This window comes from Phyllopteryx taeniolatus, chromosome 14 (assembly GCF_024500385.1).
Source record: "Phyllopteryx taeniolatus isolate TA_2022b chromosome 14, UOR_Ptae_1.2, whole genome shotgun sequence".
Lineage (NCBI taxonomy): Eukaryota > Metazoa > Chordata > Actinopteri > Syngnathiformes > Syngnathidae > Phyllopteryx > Phyllopteryx taeniolatus.
Genome location: NC_084515.1, coordinates 3,816,202 through 3,835,261, shown reverse-complemented (window position 1 = coordinate 3,835,261; position 19,060 = coordinate 3,816,202). Strand labels below are relative to the sequence as shown.

Here is a 19,060-nt window from a genome sequence, read left to right as displayed (position 1 = left end):
CCGACGGCGATGGAGCCACACGCGGCTGCTCCGGGTTGTGTGAACGTTGGCTGCCTGACCAGCACCTTGCCGCTGATTCCCTACCAGAAGCTGACCGACTTGTACTACCTGAGCAGAGGGGGCTTCGGTACCGTGTTCAAGGCGCAGCACTCCGACTGGAGGACCACCGTGGCCATCAAGTGCCTCAAGTTGGACTCCCCGTTCGGCGAAAGGTACCATCATGCCTGTGGTTAAATTTTGCATAAAATGAAGATGTAGGCGGCACGGTGGCCGACTGGTTGGAGCGTCAAGCTTCACAGTTCTGAGGACAAGGGTTCAATCCCCGGCCCCGCCTGTGTGGAGTTTGCATGTTCTCCCCGTGCCTGCGTGGGTCTTCTCCGGGTACTCCGGTTTCCTCCCACATCCCAAAAACATGCATGAATTGGAGACTCTAAATTGCCCGTAGGCATGACTGTGAGTGCGAATGGTTGTTTGTTCCTATGTGCCCTGCGATTGGCTGGCAACCAGTTCAGGGTGTACCCCGCCTCCTGCCCGATGACAGCTGGGATAGGCTCCAGCACGTGAGGAGAAGCGGCTCAGAAAATGGATGTAGCAGCAGGGATTTAGAAATGATGGGGGTGACCAACCTGGGGGACCCCCTTGGTTTAAGTCACTGTTTCCCAACCTGGGCCAAGGCACATATATATATGTGTATATTATATATATATATATAATATATATATTATACACATATATATATATGTATGTATATATATATATATATATATATATATATATATATATATATATATATATATATATATGTATGTATATGTGTGTGTGTGTGTATTTATTCTATATCTATTTTCTCCATGGAATCTTACAAACCTATTTAGTGGAAAAACTCAACTATTTGCAGTTTTTGTGCTCTCTCTCTGTAATGCCATAAGATTGCACAAGATTCCCACAAAAGCCCTGTTTAATAGGAACGTAGTAATTGATTGACGGTTGTGACGTCAACAAAGAGGGTAGACAAAAGTGACATTTAAAAGGAGAGTTTGCACATTTAAAAAAAACAAAAACGTTTTTTGTTATTGTGTTTAATGTAAAAAATTAAACCATCCTTAAGCCATTTATGGGGTAATGTACGGTGACCTTGAAGTGATATGAAAATATTTTGGGATCATATATTTATGGGCTGTCCAACTAATTTTATTAATTTTTTTATTGTGCTTTCCCTTAGAGGGCTGTTTTGAATGTTAACGCATATATATGTATAATCGCCTCCTCATATTATTACATATACACAACAAGTTTGTGGATAACTACTTTTGAAATCAGAAGTCAAGGAAAATAGTTTGTTCATTTTATTTGAAAAGGGGGTTTGGTAACAAAAAATGCTTGCCGTATCTCAAGTAAGTAAAGACCATTTTGGTACAGATCTAGCCGATCTGGTCCCCATGCATTGAGTTTGACACCTGTTGTTTAAACTATCAATATAGGCATTATAACCACTGGGTGGGCATCAATTACAGTGGTGTGAAAGTGTTTTCCCCATTCCTGATTTCTTATTTTTTTTGCATGTTTGACACACTTAAATGTTCACAACCCCTGTACTCACATTTTTACACTATTCACTGCAGGGCTCAGTCCCTATCTCCCACAAGTAGAGGGGGTTTACTGTACACTTAAACAATGATGATCTCGTCTCCAATTCACAAATTTACTTACTTAGTGTAAAATCTAGACCTCTTAATTTGACCACAAAGCTATTATTCTGTTGTATGAATGGCAACAGGTGTCTTGGCATATAGTGGAAGAGTATTTCATTGTTCGCTGGCATAGGTAGATGAAAAAATCAACATCATTTGTAGTAAATATATAATTTTCATGAAAATGATATGGGGGAAAAATGATTATTTTCAGGCGCTCACATAATGATCTCTCACAGAACACTGGTTGGGAATGACTAGTTCAGTTTATCAGTGCGCACCCCATACTGACAACAACAACAAAAAATCATACAATTGATCGTGAAGACTAATCTGCATCGGCCCGTGTTCCAGAGAGAGGAAGTGTCTGCTGAAGGAGGCAGAGGTCCTCCACAAAGCCCGCTTCAACTACATCATCCAGATTTTTGGGATCTGCAACGAGCCGGAGTTCTTCTGCATTGTGACCGAGTTTATGAGCAATGGCTCCCTTGACCAACTGCTGCATGAGGTAGACATTTTCCTCCTGTATCATGTCGTCACTGTCACAAGGACTGTCTGGTTCTTTACACATTGTAGCATTCATGTAACAATTTGGTACAACACTTGCTCCATTCAAATGTGTTGACGTTTCAGAGGGGTATCTAATGGTATGTACATTATTGTACTGTGTAGAACTGCACTCCATTCTAACTGTTGGGCATTTCTCATACTTACAAGTGGCCCAATTTAAGTTGAGTTGTTGAATAGAAAGAGTTACCTTGGCACCTATTTTTTCCCATGCACTAGTATCATTTGGGGCTCAAGTGATTAATCGGCCGGGCGATTTGATCAACATATGTTACACCTTTTCAAATGAGCAAAAATCGGCAGATTTTTTAATTTTTATTTCATTTTCCCCTCACGACATAGGACAATGACAATCAAACAAACAACAATACAGGAAATACTGAATAAAACAAAAACAGCCACAATGCACAAAACAATAAACAATCAGCATAATAAAGAGATTGCCTCCCGTTTCAGTTGAAGCCTCTCATATATTTCTCTAATATATTTCAAATGCAACTCTCTCAAAGAGAGTTGCATGTCATGTTTTGACATCTGAGAAGGCCAACTCTGGTTTTTATTTTGCCTCTGATTGGTTGCCTCCGTGTCAAAGACCGACCTGTGAGAGCATGCGTGTTCGTTCTCTTTACAGCGCTGGCTCGGAAGCAGAAAGGGAATGCGGAGATCTTCGCAAGTGATGTAGATAAGCTTGAGAAATTCGAATGATCTGATTTCAGGCTTCTCGGCAGGAAAACGTCTGGAAGTCAGGAATGCGTGGACGATTTTAATTCATATTTCACATGTTTCCTGAGGCACCATAGCGACAATATTACATCCCAGTTGGCTTGGCAAAATACAGGACCTTTAAAGTGCATCATGGATAATGTTTTGCCGCAAACTTTATTCATTATGTTGCTTAAATACGCCATGCACTTTATGACCTAAAGCTAAAAATAAATGTATACGTTAAGGCTTTTTGTTTTTGTACTTGAAAATGTCTCTCTATTGTAAAATTAAACAAATATTAAAGGACAAAGTTTTGTAAAACAGTCAAATGTTCTTCCTGTAATTCATGTCTAGGTTGTTCTAAGTGTTAAATTACCCAAAATATATTAGTGATTATATATTTCTTAAATTAATCAGCAGATTAATCGGTGTTCTGATTTAAAAAAAAATAAATAAAAAATTCCTGCCAAATTTCGGAATTGGCAACGGCCTCAAAAAATCCATATCGGTTGCACCCTAGTATGCTTCCTAAGTAAGCAACAAATTGTTGTATGGAGGAGGAAGTGACTTAAAAATTACAAATGGCTGAGTGTAACCGCCAGATCACTTGATGATGAGTCACTACTAACCACAACACACGTACTGTACTTTCATCCAGTGGCTTTACCGTAACGTAACAACAATAAAAATAAGCTTATCTGTCTAAACGCCCTACATTCCCAGATAGGCAGCAATTACAGTTAGATATAGTTTTTCCTTTCAGGGTGCTCAATCTTTAATTTTGCTCAGCTCATCCTTGAATCATAATGTAGCAATATTTCCTGGAAACAAAAGTGAAACATTGATGTGTTTATCAACCTAGAAACTACAAGGGAAAGCCAGATATTTTCAATTTATTTTTCAATCAGTTATTATTAGTCAAGGATTTGTAGCATCAAAGCTGTCTGCTAACTCAGTTGCTTAAACTTATATTTTTATATACTTGATGTGTCTATAGAAGGACATGTACCCTGTGCTCGCCTGGCCTTTGCGACTGAGGGTCCTGTATGAAATCGCCTTGGGAGTCAACTTCCTTCACAACATGTCCCCGCCCCTTCTACACCATGACCTGAAGACACAGAATATTCTGTTGGATAGCGAATTCCACGTCAAGGTGTGTTCAGGGCAGTTTAGTTTTAGTTTCAGCAGGGGAACGTAACCTGTTCTGAAACACCATTGTAACAGAACAATTAATCGATTAATCAACAGCTAATCGATTATCAAATTAATCCACAACTATCTTGATAATCGATTATTCTCAGAATGATTTTTGTAGTCCTTCATGAAAGCAGACAGATTATCTTTGTGATTGATCAAAATAAGACACTTGCAAAGATCTGCTTTTACTTTGGAAAGCAATGATCAACATTTTTGCCTACTTTATGACATGTTACGGATCAAATCTGTATCTGAATACAACATCACTCCCTCTCGTGATATTGGTTAATTATTGTTGGTTTAGTTTTGTTTAATCATTGAGCAGTATCAAATAAACATAATTGTGAACAGACAGGAATTGGGGAAAAAACTGTTCCAATAAACTTTAATGCAAAATATCCAAAAGTTTTGTCCGATCGATGGAATAATCGATAGAATGATCGATTATAAAATATTCAATCGTGACAGCCCCAGTAAGGTGTCCAGATTTGCGGTAATACTGAAACAATTAAAAATGTGCAAGCGATTATTTATTTCTTAGGCAATTTCATCTATAAGCTTATCCACAATTGAATTAATTGCTGTATACTATTTAACCCTTACTTAATCATTAATGTCCTAAAAGATTTGATACCACTCAACGTTACTGTCCGTTCATTAATACCCTGATGATCGATCCTCTGTCTAGATTGCAGATTTCGGTCTTTCTAAATGGCGGCAACTCTCTGTCAGTCAAGGCTCAGGGTCCAAACCGTCTGAAATTGGTGGCACGGTGATCTACATGCCCCCTGAAGAGTACGAACCCTGCGGGAGCCGCCGCGCTGACGTCAAACATGATATGTACAGGTGAGACATCAAAACTCAATAATCAGTAATATTGAAAATATTTGAGGTGAACGCTAAAGAGACCAGTACAGATCATTTGGAAAGTTTATACTGTCTAGCCCTTTTGAAAGGGAACTTCAGTTCAAATTTCAATCAAGTTTGTTAATGTGTCTGCCTGTTTCCCTTTCTCATAAAGTTATGCCATCATCATGTGGGAAGTGCTTTCCAGGCAAATTCCTTATGATGGTAACTTTTTTTTTTTTTCCCATCTGCACTTATTCACTCGCCGATAAAGTTGACTAGCCGTGGATGTGAAATTTGTCTGACCTGTGCGTGTGTGTGTGTGTGTGTATATATATCAGAAGTGACCAACCCCATGAAGATCATGTTCAACGTGCTTCGTGGGATGCGTCCTGACACAAGCCTAGCCAGTCTGTCAGATCAGATCCCCAGTAGAGAGACGCTTGTTTGCTTGATGACATGCGGCTGGACCACAAATCCTGATGAACGACCTTCCTTCCTCAGTAAGCATGCACACATACACACGCGCACACACACACACGCACTACACAAATTTCTCTTGAACGCCAACTTCTCTGTTCAAATTGGTAACACAGACAGATCCTCTCAGAGCTGAGTTGAACCTTTACTGAGGTGTGACTACTAATTTATTAGATAGGATTGTGTACAATAACTGATTAGTTGATCAGTTGATTGTTGAGAATTATTTTGATCGTGTGTAATTGATTGTTGAATAATTTCATTGAGGCAAAATGGAGCGTACTGCTCCCTATAAGCAGAAGAGGTGCTGTTGATTCAGTCACAACTAGTTTGTGGCCTGAAGAAATGTTGAAATGTGGAAAGTGAGACAGGATGGTCGATCAATAAATGTGGAAGGAGGAGGTTGATATTTAAATATCTCTTAATTAAAGAATTTTATTGTAACCAAGTGGACATTTTGGGAATGTGATAAATAGTTCTGTATATGCCCTGAATGAGCTGAACAGTTTAAAGGTGAGATATGTTAAATCTGAAAATGATACTTTTCCTGCTCATGTAATGTCTAGTCGGCGTGTGACATCCTCACTGCCATTTCAGAGTGTCTCATTGAGCTGGAGCCCATGGTGAGGAAGTTCAACGAAATCGACTTCCTGATGGCTGTTCTAGAGATCAAGAAGTCAAGGGTAAATACAGCTTGTTATTTTAGTGAATTTGAAACTTGAATTCACCTGTTACAGAAAGTTATTTGACTAATTACTGATTAGCTGTTGCCTGGAACCGAGTTCTGAGTAACAGTTACGAGATTATTACTACACAACATTGATATATATTCCCCGTTTTATCTCAGTGGTGTAAGCCCATGAAGTGTGTTTGTTTCACAAAGTTCATCATTCAGAAAGTCCCCCGGAAAGTGACACACAGAAAATCGGGAGTGATGATGGATGACAGGTCATTACTTAACGCAGTTTCCCCTTAACATGACCTTCTTCTCTATGTGCTTCCGTGAGTGTGCACATAACCATTGATTGGTTACAGAGGAGGAAGGGGATTTTCCTGCTCTGCATTAAAAATAAATGCACACGTAGTAGTTCCCTTTATGGTGAATGCTGACAAGCATTCCTATTGATGTACACTACCGGGCAAAAGTTTAAGAACTCCCCAATTTTTCAAGCTTTTTTAAAATTGAAATTTATGCAGTTCAATTTCTCATTTTACTCTAAAATGAAAGCATTGAACAAATAAACTGTTCAAGTGACACAAAATCAATGAATCAATCTACAACAAACATTTATTCGAAACTGTTGACTCATTAAAGTAGCCAACTTGGATTGATACAAGAGATGAACAGACTTGTGGCATTATCTTTAAAATGGAAATCAAATATTCTTCAGAAAGCTGCAGTTTGGGTTTGGGTGGCTCCGGGGGGAGGGGCGGGGTGTTGGTCCCGGTTCTGGTTCGAGTCGGTTCTCGATTCTTGACGCCCAACCCTACTCACGACAGGCGCTTAACTTGGGCTCGATTTGGCAGGTTATGACTTTTTTTTCTTTTTTTTGGGGCGGCTGCTGGCTCCTGCGTTGGGCCCTGTTTATGGATGGAGCCCCCATGCTCTCCGGGGGTGATGGGGGCGGTGGCCGTGGGGGGCAGTGGTCCGGTGCCCTTGCCCCTCCCCTTGGGCCTGGTCGGGGCGCTTCGGTCGTGTTCAGGACCTCCCTGGGTACTGGGTGGTAGGTGGCGTCCCCCTGGTTGGGTCCCCTGCTGGACGGGCTCATTCTTTCCAGCTCTGTTGTGGAAGTTCCCATAACTGTGTGACACTTGTAGGTCATGTTGTGTGTTTCACTCTTTTGTCCAGTTTAAAGTATGGAGGTTGTGCCTTTTTTGTATAATTCTGAAATGTACATTATTTTCAGTTTTGTGTAACCTTGCCTAGTTTTTTCAAACCTCTGGAAGTTCACCACTTGTCGTAGTTTGTACCATTTCAAGCTATTCACTGGACTAGCCCTCTATCCATCCAAGCATCCATCCATTTTCAACACCGCCTGTCCTGGTTAGGGTCACGGGGCGCTGGAGCCTATCCCAGCTGACTTCGGGCGAGAGGCAGACAACACCCTGAACTGGTCGCCAGTCAGTCGCAGGGCATATATAGACACAGACAACCATTTACACTCACATTCACACCATCACTGAGTGGGAACTGAACCCACGCTGCCCGCAACAAAGTCAGGCAAGTGTACCACTACACCATCAGTGACTACTTGAACTACTTATAATTTAAAAAATAAATACAAAATTGGAAATATTGCTGTGTTCCAAAATGTTTGACCGGTCAAAAGGCACAGTCGTACTCTCTTACGACGGAGCCATCTTGTTGTAACACATGCAGAATGTGGCTTGGCATTGTCTTGCTGAAAAAAGCCCGGACGTCACTGAAAAAGACAATGCTTGGATAGCAGTATATGTTGCTCCAAAACCTGTATGCACCTTTCAGAATTAATGGTGCCTTCATAGATGTGCAAGTTGTCCAAGCCATGCTCACTAACACACTTCCATAGCATCACAGATGCTGGCTTTTGATCTTTGCGTTGATAACAATCCGGATCGTCATTTTCATCTATCCATCCATTTTCTGAGCCGCTTATTCAAACAAATTGAAACATGCACTGGTCAGACCACAGCACACTTCTCCACTTTGTGTCAGTCTATCCCAGATGAGCTCGGGCCCAGAGAAGCCGGTAGCGTTTCTGTGTGTTTTTGATTTATGGCTTTCGCTTTGCATGGTAGAGTTTTAACTTGCGTTTGTTGATGTAGCGACAAACTGTGTTAACTGAGAGTGGTTTTCTGAACTGTTCTTGAGCGTGTGTGGCACTATCCATTACACAATGATGCCAGTTTTTAATGCAGTGCTGCCTGAGTGAACGAAGATCACGGGCATTCAATCTTGGTGAGTGGTGGACTTCTGGATGAGCTGGAATTTACTAAGGAGATTGGAGGTTGTGGGTTGTCAAGACTGGAAGTGATGAAGGCGTGAACCAGGGTTTCGGCAGCAGTGAAAGGGAGTGAGGGACGGAGGCAAGAGATTTTTTTCAGATGAAAGAAAGCTGTTTTGGTGACATGAGTGATGTGTTAGTTGAAGGAGAGGTTGCTGTCAAAGATGATACCAAAGTTGCAGTGAGGAAAAGGTTACAAAGTGGATTGTCGATGGTGAGGTGGAAGTCATTGGCTGTATGGGTAAGAGAATTTGGTCCGATTATAATTAGGTTTGATTTGTCCCAGTTGAATTGTTTGCTTGCATCCAGGATTAAATTGTAGAAAGTTTGAAAGGGTAGAGTCAGTTGATGGATTTGGAGGAAATCAGAATCAGAATCATCTTTATTTGCCAAGTATGTCCAAAACACACAAGGAATTTGTCTCCGGTAGCACTGTATCCAATGTAGCACTGGATGTCATTAGACGGTGGCCGACTGGTTAGAGCATCAGCCTCACAGTTCTGAGGACCCAGGTTCAATCCCCGACCCCACCTGTGTGGAGTTTGCATGTTCTCCCCGTGCCTGCGTGGGTTTTCTCTGGGCACTCCGGTTTCCTCCCACATCCCAAAAACATGCATTAATTGGAGACTCTAAATTGCCCGTAGGTGTGAATGTGAGTGCGGATGGTTTTTTGTTTGTATGTGCCCTGCGATTGGCTGGCAACCAGTTCAGGGTGTACCCTGCCTCAGCCTCACAGTTCTGAGGACCCGTGTTCAATCCCCGGCCCCGCCTGTGTGGAGTTTGCATGTTCTCCCCGTGCCTGCGTGGGTTTTCTCCGGGCACTCCGGTTTCCTCCCACCTCCCAAAAACATGCATTAATTGGAGACTCTAAGTTGCCCGTAGGTGTGAATGTGAGTGCGGATGGTTGTTTGTTTGTATGTGCCCTGCGATTGGCTGGCAACCAGTTCAGGGTGTACCCGGCCTCCTGCCCGATGACAGCTGGGATAGACTCCAGCACGACCGCGACCCTAGTGAGGAGAAGCGGCTCAGAAAATGGATGGATGGATGGATGGATGGATGTCATCAGCATAGCAGTGGAAACGGAGCGCATGACGACGTGATTTTGCCAAGTGGGACGAGGTAGAGGATGAATAGAAGGGGACCAAGCACTGAGCCTTAGGGGACAGCTTGGGACAGCGGTCAATTGAGGAGGAGCAGTTGTTGATGAGGATGAATTCTTTTGTCTTGGTGAGGTCCAAGTGTAACCAGGTGAGGGCGGTGTCGGTGATGTTGAAGAGTGTTTGCAGGTGGGAGAGGTGGATGTATGGAATTGTTGATGGTGTCAAAAGCAGCTACGTAAGATCAAGGATGAGGATGGAGAGTATCCAGATTGAAAGTTCATAGAGGTCGTTATTGTTGAGGTGGGATTTGAGTCGTGAGGCGATGATTCGTTCCAGAATTTGAGAGATGAAAGGAAGGTTTTTTATTTATTATTTATTTCAAACGTGTGTGAAAGTGACAGAAAAGAACAACAAAGCAGACCCTATTAAACAAAACAAAATAAAATAAAAATAAATTAAATTATACATATTAAAAACGAGCAGGCACGGTGTACGACTGGTTAGCATATCTGCCTCACAGTTCTGTGGACCGGAGTTCAAATACTGGCCCCGCCTGTGTGGAGTTTGCATGTTCTCCCCATGGCTGGGTGGGTTTTCTCCGGGCACTCCGGTTTCCTCCCCCATCCCAAAAACATGCGTGGTATGTTGATTGAAGACTAAATGTCCCGTAGGTGTGAATGTGAGTGCGAATGGTTGTTGGGTTATATGTGCCCTCTGATTGGCTGGCGACTGGTTCAGGGTGTACTCCGTCTCCCACCCAAAGATAGCTGGGATAGTATCCAGCAGCCCGCGACCCTAGTGAGGATAAGCGGTACGGAGGATAGATGGATGAATAAACCTTCAAACAACTGCTACTTAAACACACACGGAGCAGCAACACATCCAGGAAAATGGATGGATGGATATTCGAAACAGAGTTGGAGTTTGAAATGGGCTGGCAATTTGGCATGGTGTCAGGGTTGAGACCGTTTTTTTTTGATGATGGGGTTGACAGCATCGAGTTTGAATGAGAGCAGGACTGAGGCAAGTCTAAGGGATGAGTTGATCATTCTTAACACAAGCAGGGAGATGGTGGCGAAGCAGTGTTTAACGAAGGAGGATGGGATAGGTTCTAGTACGGAGGCGGAGGTTTTCGTAGAGACAGCATTGAAGTCGGTGAGGGGTCAAATGACAAGAATGGTGGAGGGGGTTGAGGAGAGTAGGTGGGTGGGTTAAAGAGAGTGGTTAAAGAGCTCTAGATGGTGTCAATTTTGGATTAGAGAAGAAGGAATTCCATTTATCAACTGTGAATGGCTTTGACCTGTCAGTGGCGTTAGGGAGTTTGTTGACAGCGGAAAAGAGAGTCTTTTGGTTAATGAAGCTGATGTGAATTAGTTTAGAGTAGAATGTAGAGCATGCATTGTTGAGGGCGGTTTTGTACAGTGGAAGGTGGTCTATGTAGGGTTTATGTTACAGTTTTGTTTGGTGGTGTGCCGTAAGATTTTTCTAATGTAAAATATGTGCCTTGACTCCAAGGTTAGGATTTGTTGCTAGTCAGTGTGACTCATTAGTCTCCTCCTCGCCATCCACAGCTGAACCAGAGATCCAGCTGCTGCTCAGCACAGCCCGAGAGCGAGAAGACGGCTGAGGACGAAACTCTGACGAAGCTGAAGGACACGTCGCGCACTTGGCCGGTCAGTCGGGATCCGCTCGCATAAAGATTAAATGACCAAAAAATACAACTAGTTATTTCACTGCATGTGTTGTAAATGTAAACCATCCACCACTGTTGTGTGACAGGAGAGCACCACCTCAGGCTCAGGCTCTTGTTCCTCCCAGGAAACGGACATATCACTACCGGGCGCCCTCACCAGCAGCAACGTGGCGCCTTCTAAAGGTGACACTCACTCATCAATCGACATCTTTTTACACTCTTGTTGGAAAATAAAATGTTAATAACATCAAGACAGTGACAGTGGGTCTAAAATTGTTTTATTGAGTTTTGGTATTTTATTTCTGCTCAAGCAACGTTATATTTTTTTAAAAACCTACAGATGAGTCACGTGATTTGTAGATTACTAAAACTAAAATAAAATAAAAAGTTAAAATGTGCATCTAGAAAATGTACAATTATTTCCATCCATCCATCCATTTTCTTTACCGCTTACCCTCACTAGGGTCGCGGGCTGCTGGAGCCTATCCCAGCTATCTTTGGGCAGGAGGCGGGGTACACCCTGAACCGGTCACCAGCCAATCGCAGGGCACATAGAAACAAACAACCATCCGCACACATTCACACCTACGTGCAATTTAGAGTCTTCAATCAACCTATTTTGTAAAATAATAATTAATTCTCATTTAAAAATTTTCTTATTTATAATTAATGTAACTCTAATTAACTGTCCAATGATTTAAAAAAGATATATATACAAATTAATGTGTGTATTTTTATTTTACTAATATTATTATTGTTGTCATTTATAATAAATAAATTAGTAAAAATATTTAAAACATAATTCAAATCTAAAAATTAATGTCAATTATTTAATTTACAAATATGTTCATGATATTATGTACATTAAATAAGTGAATCAATTAATTAAAAAATGTATTTAAAAATATTTGTGAATTTTTTTTTTAAATGTGTGTATTTTGTTTTTAAATTTGCTCATGTTTTATATTATTCAAATTAATCAGCAAATTATTTATTTTACAAAATACGTTCTTACAAAAAATAATAATTCATTCTAAATTTTCTTATTTATACTTAATTTAATTTCAATGAATTGAGCCATTTGTTATTGAAGTAAATAAAAGATAATGCAAATAAAAATCAATGTATGTGTATTTTTTACTTTAAATTAGATTTACAATAAATCAGTAAATAAAATAAGTACGAATTTAAAAAATGAATGTTTGTTTGGATTGTTTATGTTTACTCATTTATTTACTGTAAATCAGTGAACCAATTGTTTGGCAAAATAAATGAATGTAATAAATAAATAAAAGTAATAATTAATTCAATTTTTTTTATTCATACTTAATTTGATTGACTTAACCAATTACTTAATCAAATCAATAAAAGAAGCTTTTTAATAGATATGTAAAGAAAAAAGTATATTACAAATATGTTTTTACTGTTGTTTTCCCATAAATCAATTAACCGTTTATTTGACTCAAATTAATAAATAAATAAATAATATAGCCAATTTGAACAATAAACTCCTAAATTAATGCAACAAATATTAGAGGACTCCTGATAATGTAAATGCTCGGTGGCCATACTTTGCCCACCCCTGGTCTATGAGCTGGCTTCCACATCGGGTACCTTACTTTTCTTCTTGTCCCACTGCAGAGGGACCTCCAGCATCAGTCTCTGTTCATACTCTGGAGCCCCCCGAATCTCTGAAGGACAATCTAAATGGCTTCCAGAGCGCCCGGCCCATGAACGACCTGAGCAAATCTCTAAAACCTGCTCTGCCTATATGGGAGGGCGTGACGCAGCTGGAGGCCCTCACACTCAGTGTAAATTGTACAAAGCCACAAGGTGCGAGCACATTTTAGTGTGAGAAACGAGATTTTGGCTGTGTTTGGAATCACTCCCGATCCACTCTACAATGTGGGTATAAAAGTTCTGCACACCCCTTTTCAAATGCCAGGTTTTTGTGATATAAGTAAATGAGATCAAGATGAATCCTTTAAAAACGTTTTTCACCATTAATGTGACCTGTAACCTGTACAACTCTATAGACTTTTTTTATATATATATATTTTCGGGGGGGAGTAAAATAAATAACTGAGATAATAAGTGTCTACACGCTCTTCTAACTGGGGATGTAACCGTGTTCAGAATTAACTCATCAGATTCAACCTCGTTAGAGGTGCAACAATTAATTGATTAATCGACAACAAATGATTATCAAATTACTGGTAACTGTTTTTTTTTTAGAAGCAATTAATTGTTTAGAGTGCTTGTTTATCTTAAAATTGTTTGAATCCTCTGAATTTCAGCCTCTCAAGAATATTCTCAGATTGCTGTAGTCCTCCACGAAAGTAGACTGGTTATGTTTGTGTATAGTCAGAATAAGACATTTGCATCCATCTGCTTTTACTTTGGAAAACAATGATCAACATGTTTGCCTATTTTCTGACATCTTACAGACCAAACCAGTCACTGAATAATAATCAGTTTGTTTGTGCATTTTCTGAACTTTCAATTTGAAATAATGTTCTATTTTTTAATAAAGGACGGAAATTAAAAAAATTAATCAGTTAACTGAAAAAATAATCAACAGATGAATCGATTATTTAAATAATCATTAGTTTCAACCCTAAAACTCATTCACACATCTGCCACTATTTATAGTATATAGTGGGGTTAATCAATTCCAGATGTTCTAGTAGGCATTCCCTGACCTTTTTTCATTTCTAGCAGAAGTCTGAAGATTTGTGCTAACACTGACTGGTATGGATCTGTTTATAATTCCTTCCAACTTGACTGAGGCCTTAGGTCTAGCTGAAGAAAACAAAATGAAACCAAGGTCAAACTTCTTGGCCCAAATTCCAAAAGTTTTGTTTGGCGCAAACATAACACTGCTCATCGCCAAAAGAACACCATACCTACAATGAAACATTTTTCTTCAGCTGGAACTGGGAGCCTTAGACAAGGTGGAAGGAATTATGAACAGTTCAAAACAGCTTGCGTATATAGTGATTAGGGAGTAGGGAATGAGTGAATAATTCCAAACACAGCTTTTGTTTGTCCACATTTTCCAATCAGCCATATCATTCTTCTCTTTCCTCCCATCAGATAACTCGCCTCCATTGCGCTGCTCATCGCCTTCGCAGGGTCCCATCGGTCAGTGGATGTCAAAGCGACGTGAGGAGATTGTGGCGCAAATGACGGAAGCCTGCCTCAACCAGACCCTGGACGCCCTGCTCGCACGTGGCATGCTGATGCGCGAGGATTACGAACTGGTGGTGAACCAGGCCACGCGTGCCGCCAAGGTCCGCCAGCTCCTGGACAACTGTCACAAGCACGGCGAAGACTTCTGCCGCGTCGTCGTCCACAAGCTACACCACAACAAGCAGATGGGCCTCCAGCCGTACCCCAACGAAATCAGCTCGGCCGGCACAGTCTTCGTGCCCAGCATCCCACCGCTTTCGGTATCCTACAATATCCCCAGGAACATATAGGTCCGCAATGGGAACTGTCCAGATCCTAGACTGTGCCAAATATTTGCTCTATCGACCTGTTCACCAGGAGGTCACGTGTACAGTACTTCCGGGTGGCATAAACTCAGATGGCACCACCAGAAAACAGGGTACATAGCTTAAATTATGATTTTCACCAGAAATGGCAACGTGCGCGGCCCCACATGTTGCTCATGTCATGAACCGCCATTGGTTGCAGTCTAAAAGATGATGCTAGGGGGGAGGTACATTGCTTCCAAGACATAGTGAACATGATCATTGAGGGACTGGCTCATTAATTGACTATTCTGTTGCTTGGATTAATGGCACAGACAGGGTTAGTGAATTTCATTTTCTATGCGAACTAGTTCAAAGTTTAGTTCACCGTTCCAAAAATGAACTATTCAGTTCATAGTCTGTTATTCAAAATTTTGAACTAAGTTCACAGTTCCAAAAATTAGCTAGTTCATAGTTCTTTTTTTTTTCTCTCAATATGTTACTGATGGGCTGTTGCCCTCAAAATACTGGCATTTCATTTTTCCCATGTCAGCCATTCAGTCCACACTAGTACCCAGCTGCAGATTTCACTGTACAATCTCAAAAACATGAGGAAAACCCTGTTGCTTGAATGGTCTTTTTTTAAAATGAGGAATTAAAACAAAAACAGGACTTTTGTCCTTAATGTGCCAACAAAAACACGCAAAACAGTATAACAGGAACGATGGTGAAAGGATGATGAAAACTTTGCATTCCTTTCAGCGCTGGCTGTCTATATTAACAAACTATTTGATCTATTCTTATATAACAAAGCAAATACTGTGTCTGCCGGCGCAACCCCAAACATAGGTTTTTCAGTTCCAGTCAGTAGTAGTTTTTGCCACCTGGAAGTACCTTGGTGTCGATTGTTTGCAAATGTTGTGAAAAGATCCGTTTGCTGGATCCATTTTTATTGAAATTGTCATCATGGCTCCTGTCAGTGTTAATACCAGAGGGAGAACTGCTTAAGTAAACAGTCGTTGGTATACAAACCACAGCCTTCGGCTTTTGTATTATCTAAAGCGTGGGTTCTCAAACTGTTTGGTTCCAAGGGTTCCCTCTAATTCTAGCACCAATTGAACAAAACTACAGTGGATATAAAAAGTCTACACACCCCTGCTCAAATTTGTGTTTTTTACACAAGTGTGCACATCCTATTACCGGTATATCTCGGATGTGGCTGTGTTCAGAATTAACCAAACACATTCAAACTGATGTTAAATGGGGTCAACACACTCTGCCACCATTTTGAAGTGCCTCTGATTAACTCCAAATGAGGTTCAGGTGTTCTAGTAACTGATTTGCACAGGTTATTGGTCACATAATGAAAGTAAAAATTAGTTGGCTTTGTCTTATTTTTATATCACATAAATCTAGCAAAGGAACAGGGGTGTGTAGACTTTGTTTTGTTGTTTTTTTATTTTTTTTTATTTCAACCTAAATATTCGCCTGTTTAATAGAAAGGATCTCAAACAATTTCAAAGTCAACTCAATATTTATCTATCGTAGCATGATAGTTTTAGTGACTTTTCCGACGGCTTTAGCCACTTTAATTCCCGTTAGCAAAACAGACATGATTGCACAAATTAATTGTATTTTGTGTCCTGTAGGTCAGCGGTTCTCAAACCTTTAGGGTCAAGGAATCCCTTACAGGGGAGAGAATTTTCCGAGCCATAAGAATTAAAAAGTTGTCTATTTTTGAGAAAAAAAAGTTGAAGTGTTACAATTCATATTTTTAGAGGGAAAAAGATGTAATGTTTTGCGAATAAAGTCGTATTTTTCCAAGAAAAACAGTTAACCTTTACAAAAACAGGTGTATTTTGTCAGGATGAAAAAAAGTAATAATCTTACAAAAATAAAGTTGTATTTTTCCAAATAAAGTCATAATAATTTGAAATAAAAGAGAAGAAATTCATATTTTCAAAAGGGAATTTCAAAAATACACCTTTATTATAGTAATACACCTTTTATTTTGGAAAATATGCCTTTTCTATTTTTTCTTTTTTTTAAGGACTATGTTTTTAAAAATATAGGTGCTCTCTCTGGAAAAAAATAAGACTTTGTTCCTGTAGTAGTACCAGTTGTGTTCACCAAAAAAACATTATTTATGCAGGGATGCATTTTTTTCTTTCAATGATATGACTATTTATTGCACATTATTTCGTGGACCAGCGGAGATATAGGGGCCCCAGTTTGAGAACCACTGATCTAAAGAACCAAATTTGTGCTTTTATTTTCAAACGTTTAAGTGATTTACAGTATTTATAGTTTCTTTATTCTGAGGCTACACGTCACAGTCTCAATTTAGTATATTTTATAATTGTAATTTTAAGATGTTTTTTTTTTTCCTCAGCCACATGGATTTTGTATTTGTAGCCTCATTTGTGGAATGTAAAAATTCTCAGTACTCCGGTAATTATTAGTGATTTATCGATATCAAAGCACTTTTAAGGTGCAGGGAACATACTGCAAAGATGAGGTTTAAACCCAATTAAATTGTCATTTGAAATGTTCAGGTAATTATTTTATTGGTTCATCACTTCAACAATATTACAGTTATTAAACTGTATTTTATGCTCATTATGGATGTGGGTGAATTTATTATGTTAATGGTTTGTACATGGCACCGCTGTGGTGTTTCATGTCTTTCATGGAAGCACACATATTTAGTCAATTTAGGAACTGCATAGTTTACACTAGAGTCAAGCATGACGGACTGTAGGAGAAGTGATGTATTTCCTTTTTGTCGCACTATTCTTTTTTAGCTCTCTTAATTCTCTTCTTGCTTTTCCAACATTTCCTATTCATGATCCTGCCGAGCTGTTAAGAGGCGGTGAACAGTCGACTGGTGGAGTAGAGTTAAAGCATCATCACGTGTAGCTGTGTATGTTCACGTTGTGACTACAGTGATGATGGAAAGCCCTTTAAGCATTTAATTGATATCCTTGATATCCAGCTTATGGTCCGTGTACTAGTATGCTCTTTGTGCTCAATACTAAGACAATGCCGCAAACTAGTAGAAAGACGGTCTTAACTGGTAAGATTTTTTTTCACTACTAGTGTCACTTTGGCTCACTCGTACGCAAATACACCTTACTAGTAAACTTGTGCTGCACTAGTAACACTACTAGGCCCAACTAGTCGGCATGTGTCACACACTAGTAGCCTCCAGGAGCCCAATAGTAGTACTGAAATGTTCACTTGTCGTTTTGCACTACTACTAACATGGTTGTCCTGTTGTATGCAGAAATGTGATACAGTAGTGGAAAAAAACTTTACTAATTAGACAATCATTTTACGAGTGCACTGAATTGACACTAATAAAGACAAAGAGCATGGAGTATAAAAACTTTGGTATACTAGTAGGACAAGTACATGTAGTACAAAACTGCAGTAGTTGACATCTGCACACTACTACTACTTGTGAAGCATTAGATATTAACTAGTAGAATTTTTTTGTATGTCACTTTTAATAGTAGCATGCAGTCATCAACTGGTGCACAGTTTTGACTCAATAGTAATAGGTGGTTGTCCTACTAGTTTTCCAAAGTTGTGCTACTAGTGAGGACAAAGAGCATACTCGTAGATGGCCCTTAAGCTGAATGTCAAGGATATTGAATAAATGCTCAAACGGCTAACCTTTTGAGCATTTATTCAATATACTTTATATCAGCTTAAAGTCCATGTACAAGTACACTCTTTGTCCTCACTAGCTGGACAACCTTGGCATACTAGTAGGAATTTTTTTTTCTTGTAATATCATCCCTTTTTTTAAAGATGCCTTTATTTTCCAAGAAAATAGGACTATAGTCTCAAAAAATATGCCTTTTGTTATTGAAAAACAGGACTTTAATCCCGTAATTATCCTGTAAAATTGTTCTTTAAAAAATGACTTCATACGGGGATGTATGTATGCTCCTCACAGCCGGCGGACGGGCGGCAGGCTCATCCACGGCGTCACCTCCTCACTTGGGAATTTAAATACTGTCACTCTGTAAATTGTGGCAAGCTACATTTTTTTGTGTGTGTGGGTGTAGCTAGCAAGCTAACTGCTACTGTACAGGTAGAAATGGATATGACCCCTTCCCCCCAAAAAACTTTACACTATAGCTAGCTCCACGTTTCAGTACTGCGTAGTCTTTTCACGTTTTCAGCAGTTATCTTCAAATATGTCTATAGAAACATATCTCTGAATTCACCTCAGGGGCTCATTAAAATAAGGTTTTTACTGCTGGCTGCCCTCCATTTCATTTTCTTGCTGTGACCAACTTCACTTCTAAAT

The 19,060-nt window shown here is 39.8% G+C and overlaps 1 protein-coding gene across 1 annotated transcript; it reads left to right on the top strand.

Moving 5' to 3' along the window:
• Positions 1–9: 9 nt before the first annotated feature.
• LOC133489540 (receptor-interacting serine/threonine-protein kinase 2-like) lies at positions 10–17,358 on the top strand. Its single transcript, XM_061798740.1, has 11 exons — positions 10–212; positions 2,046–2,199; positions 3,961–4,116; positions 4,849–5,006; positions 5,182–5,231; positions 5,348–5,509; positions 6,084–6,169; positions 11,142–11,243; positions 11,350–11,446; positions 12,905–13,096; positions 14,360–17,358. The coding sequence occupies exons 1-11, from the start codon at positions 10–12 to the stop codon at positions 14,743–14,745; spliced, it is 1,746 nt and encodes a 581-aa protein (XP_061654724.1). The 3' UTR covers positions 14,746–17,358.
• The last annotated feature ends 1,702 nt before the right edge of the window (positions 17,359–19,060 follow it).

Coding starts and splice junctions, on each gene's coding strand:
- LOC133489540 (XM_061798740.1), top strand. CDS start 10: ATGGAGCCACACGCGGCTGCTCCGGGTTGTGTGAACGTTGGCTGCCTG. Junction 4,117..4,848: donor ATAGCGAATTCCACGTCAAG/GTGTGTTCAGGG, acceptor TCCTCTGTCTAG/ATTGCAGATTTCGGTCTTTC. Junction 13,097..14,359: donor AAATTGTACAAAGCCACAAG/GTGCGAGCACAT, acceptor TCCTCCCATCAG/ATAACTCGCCTCCATTGCGC.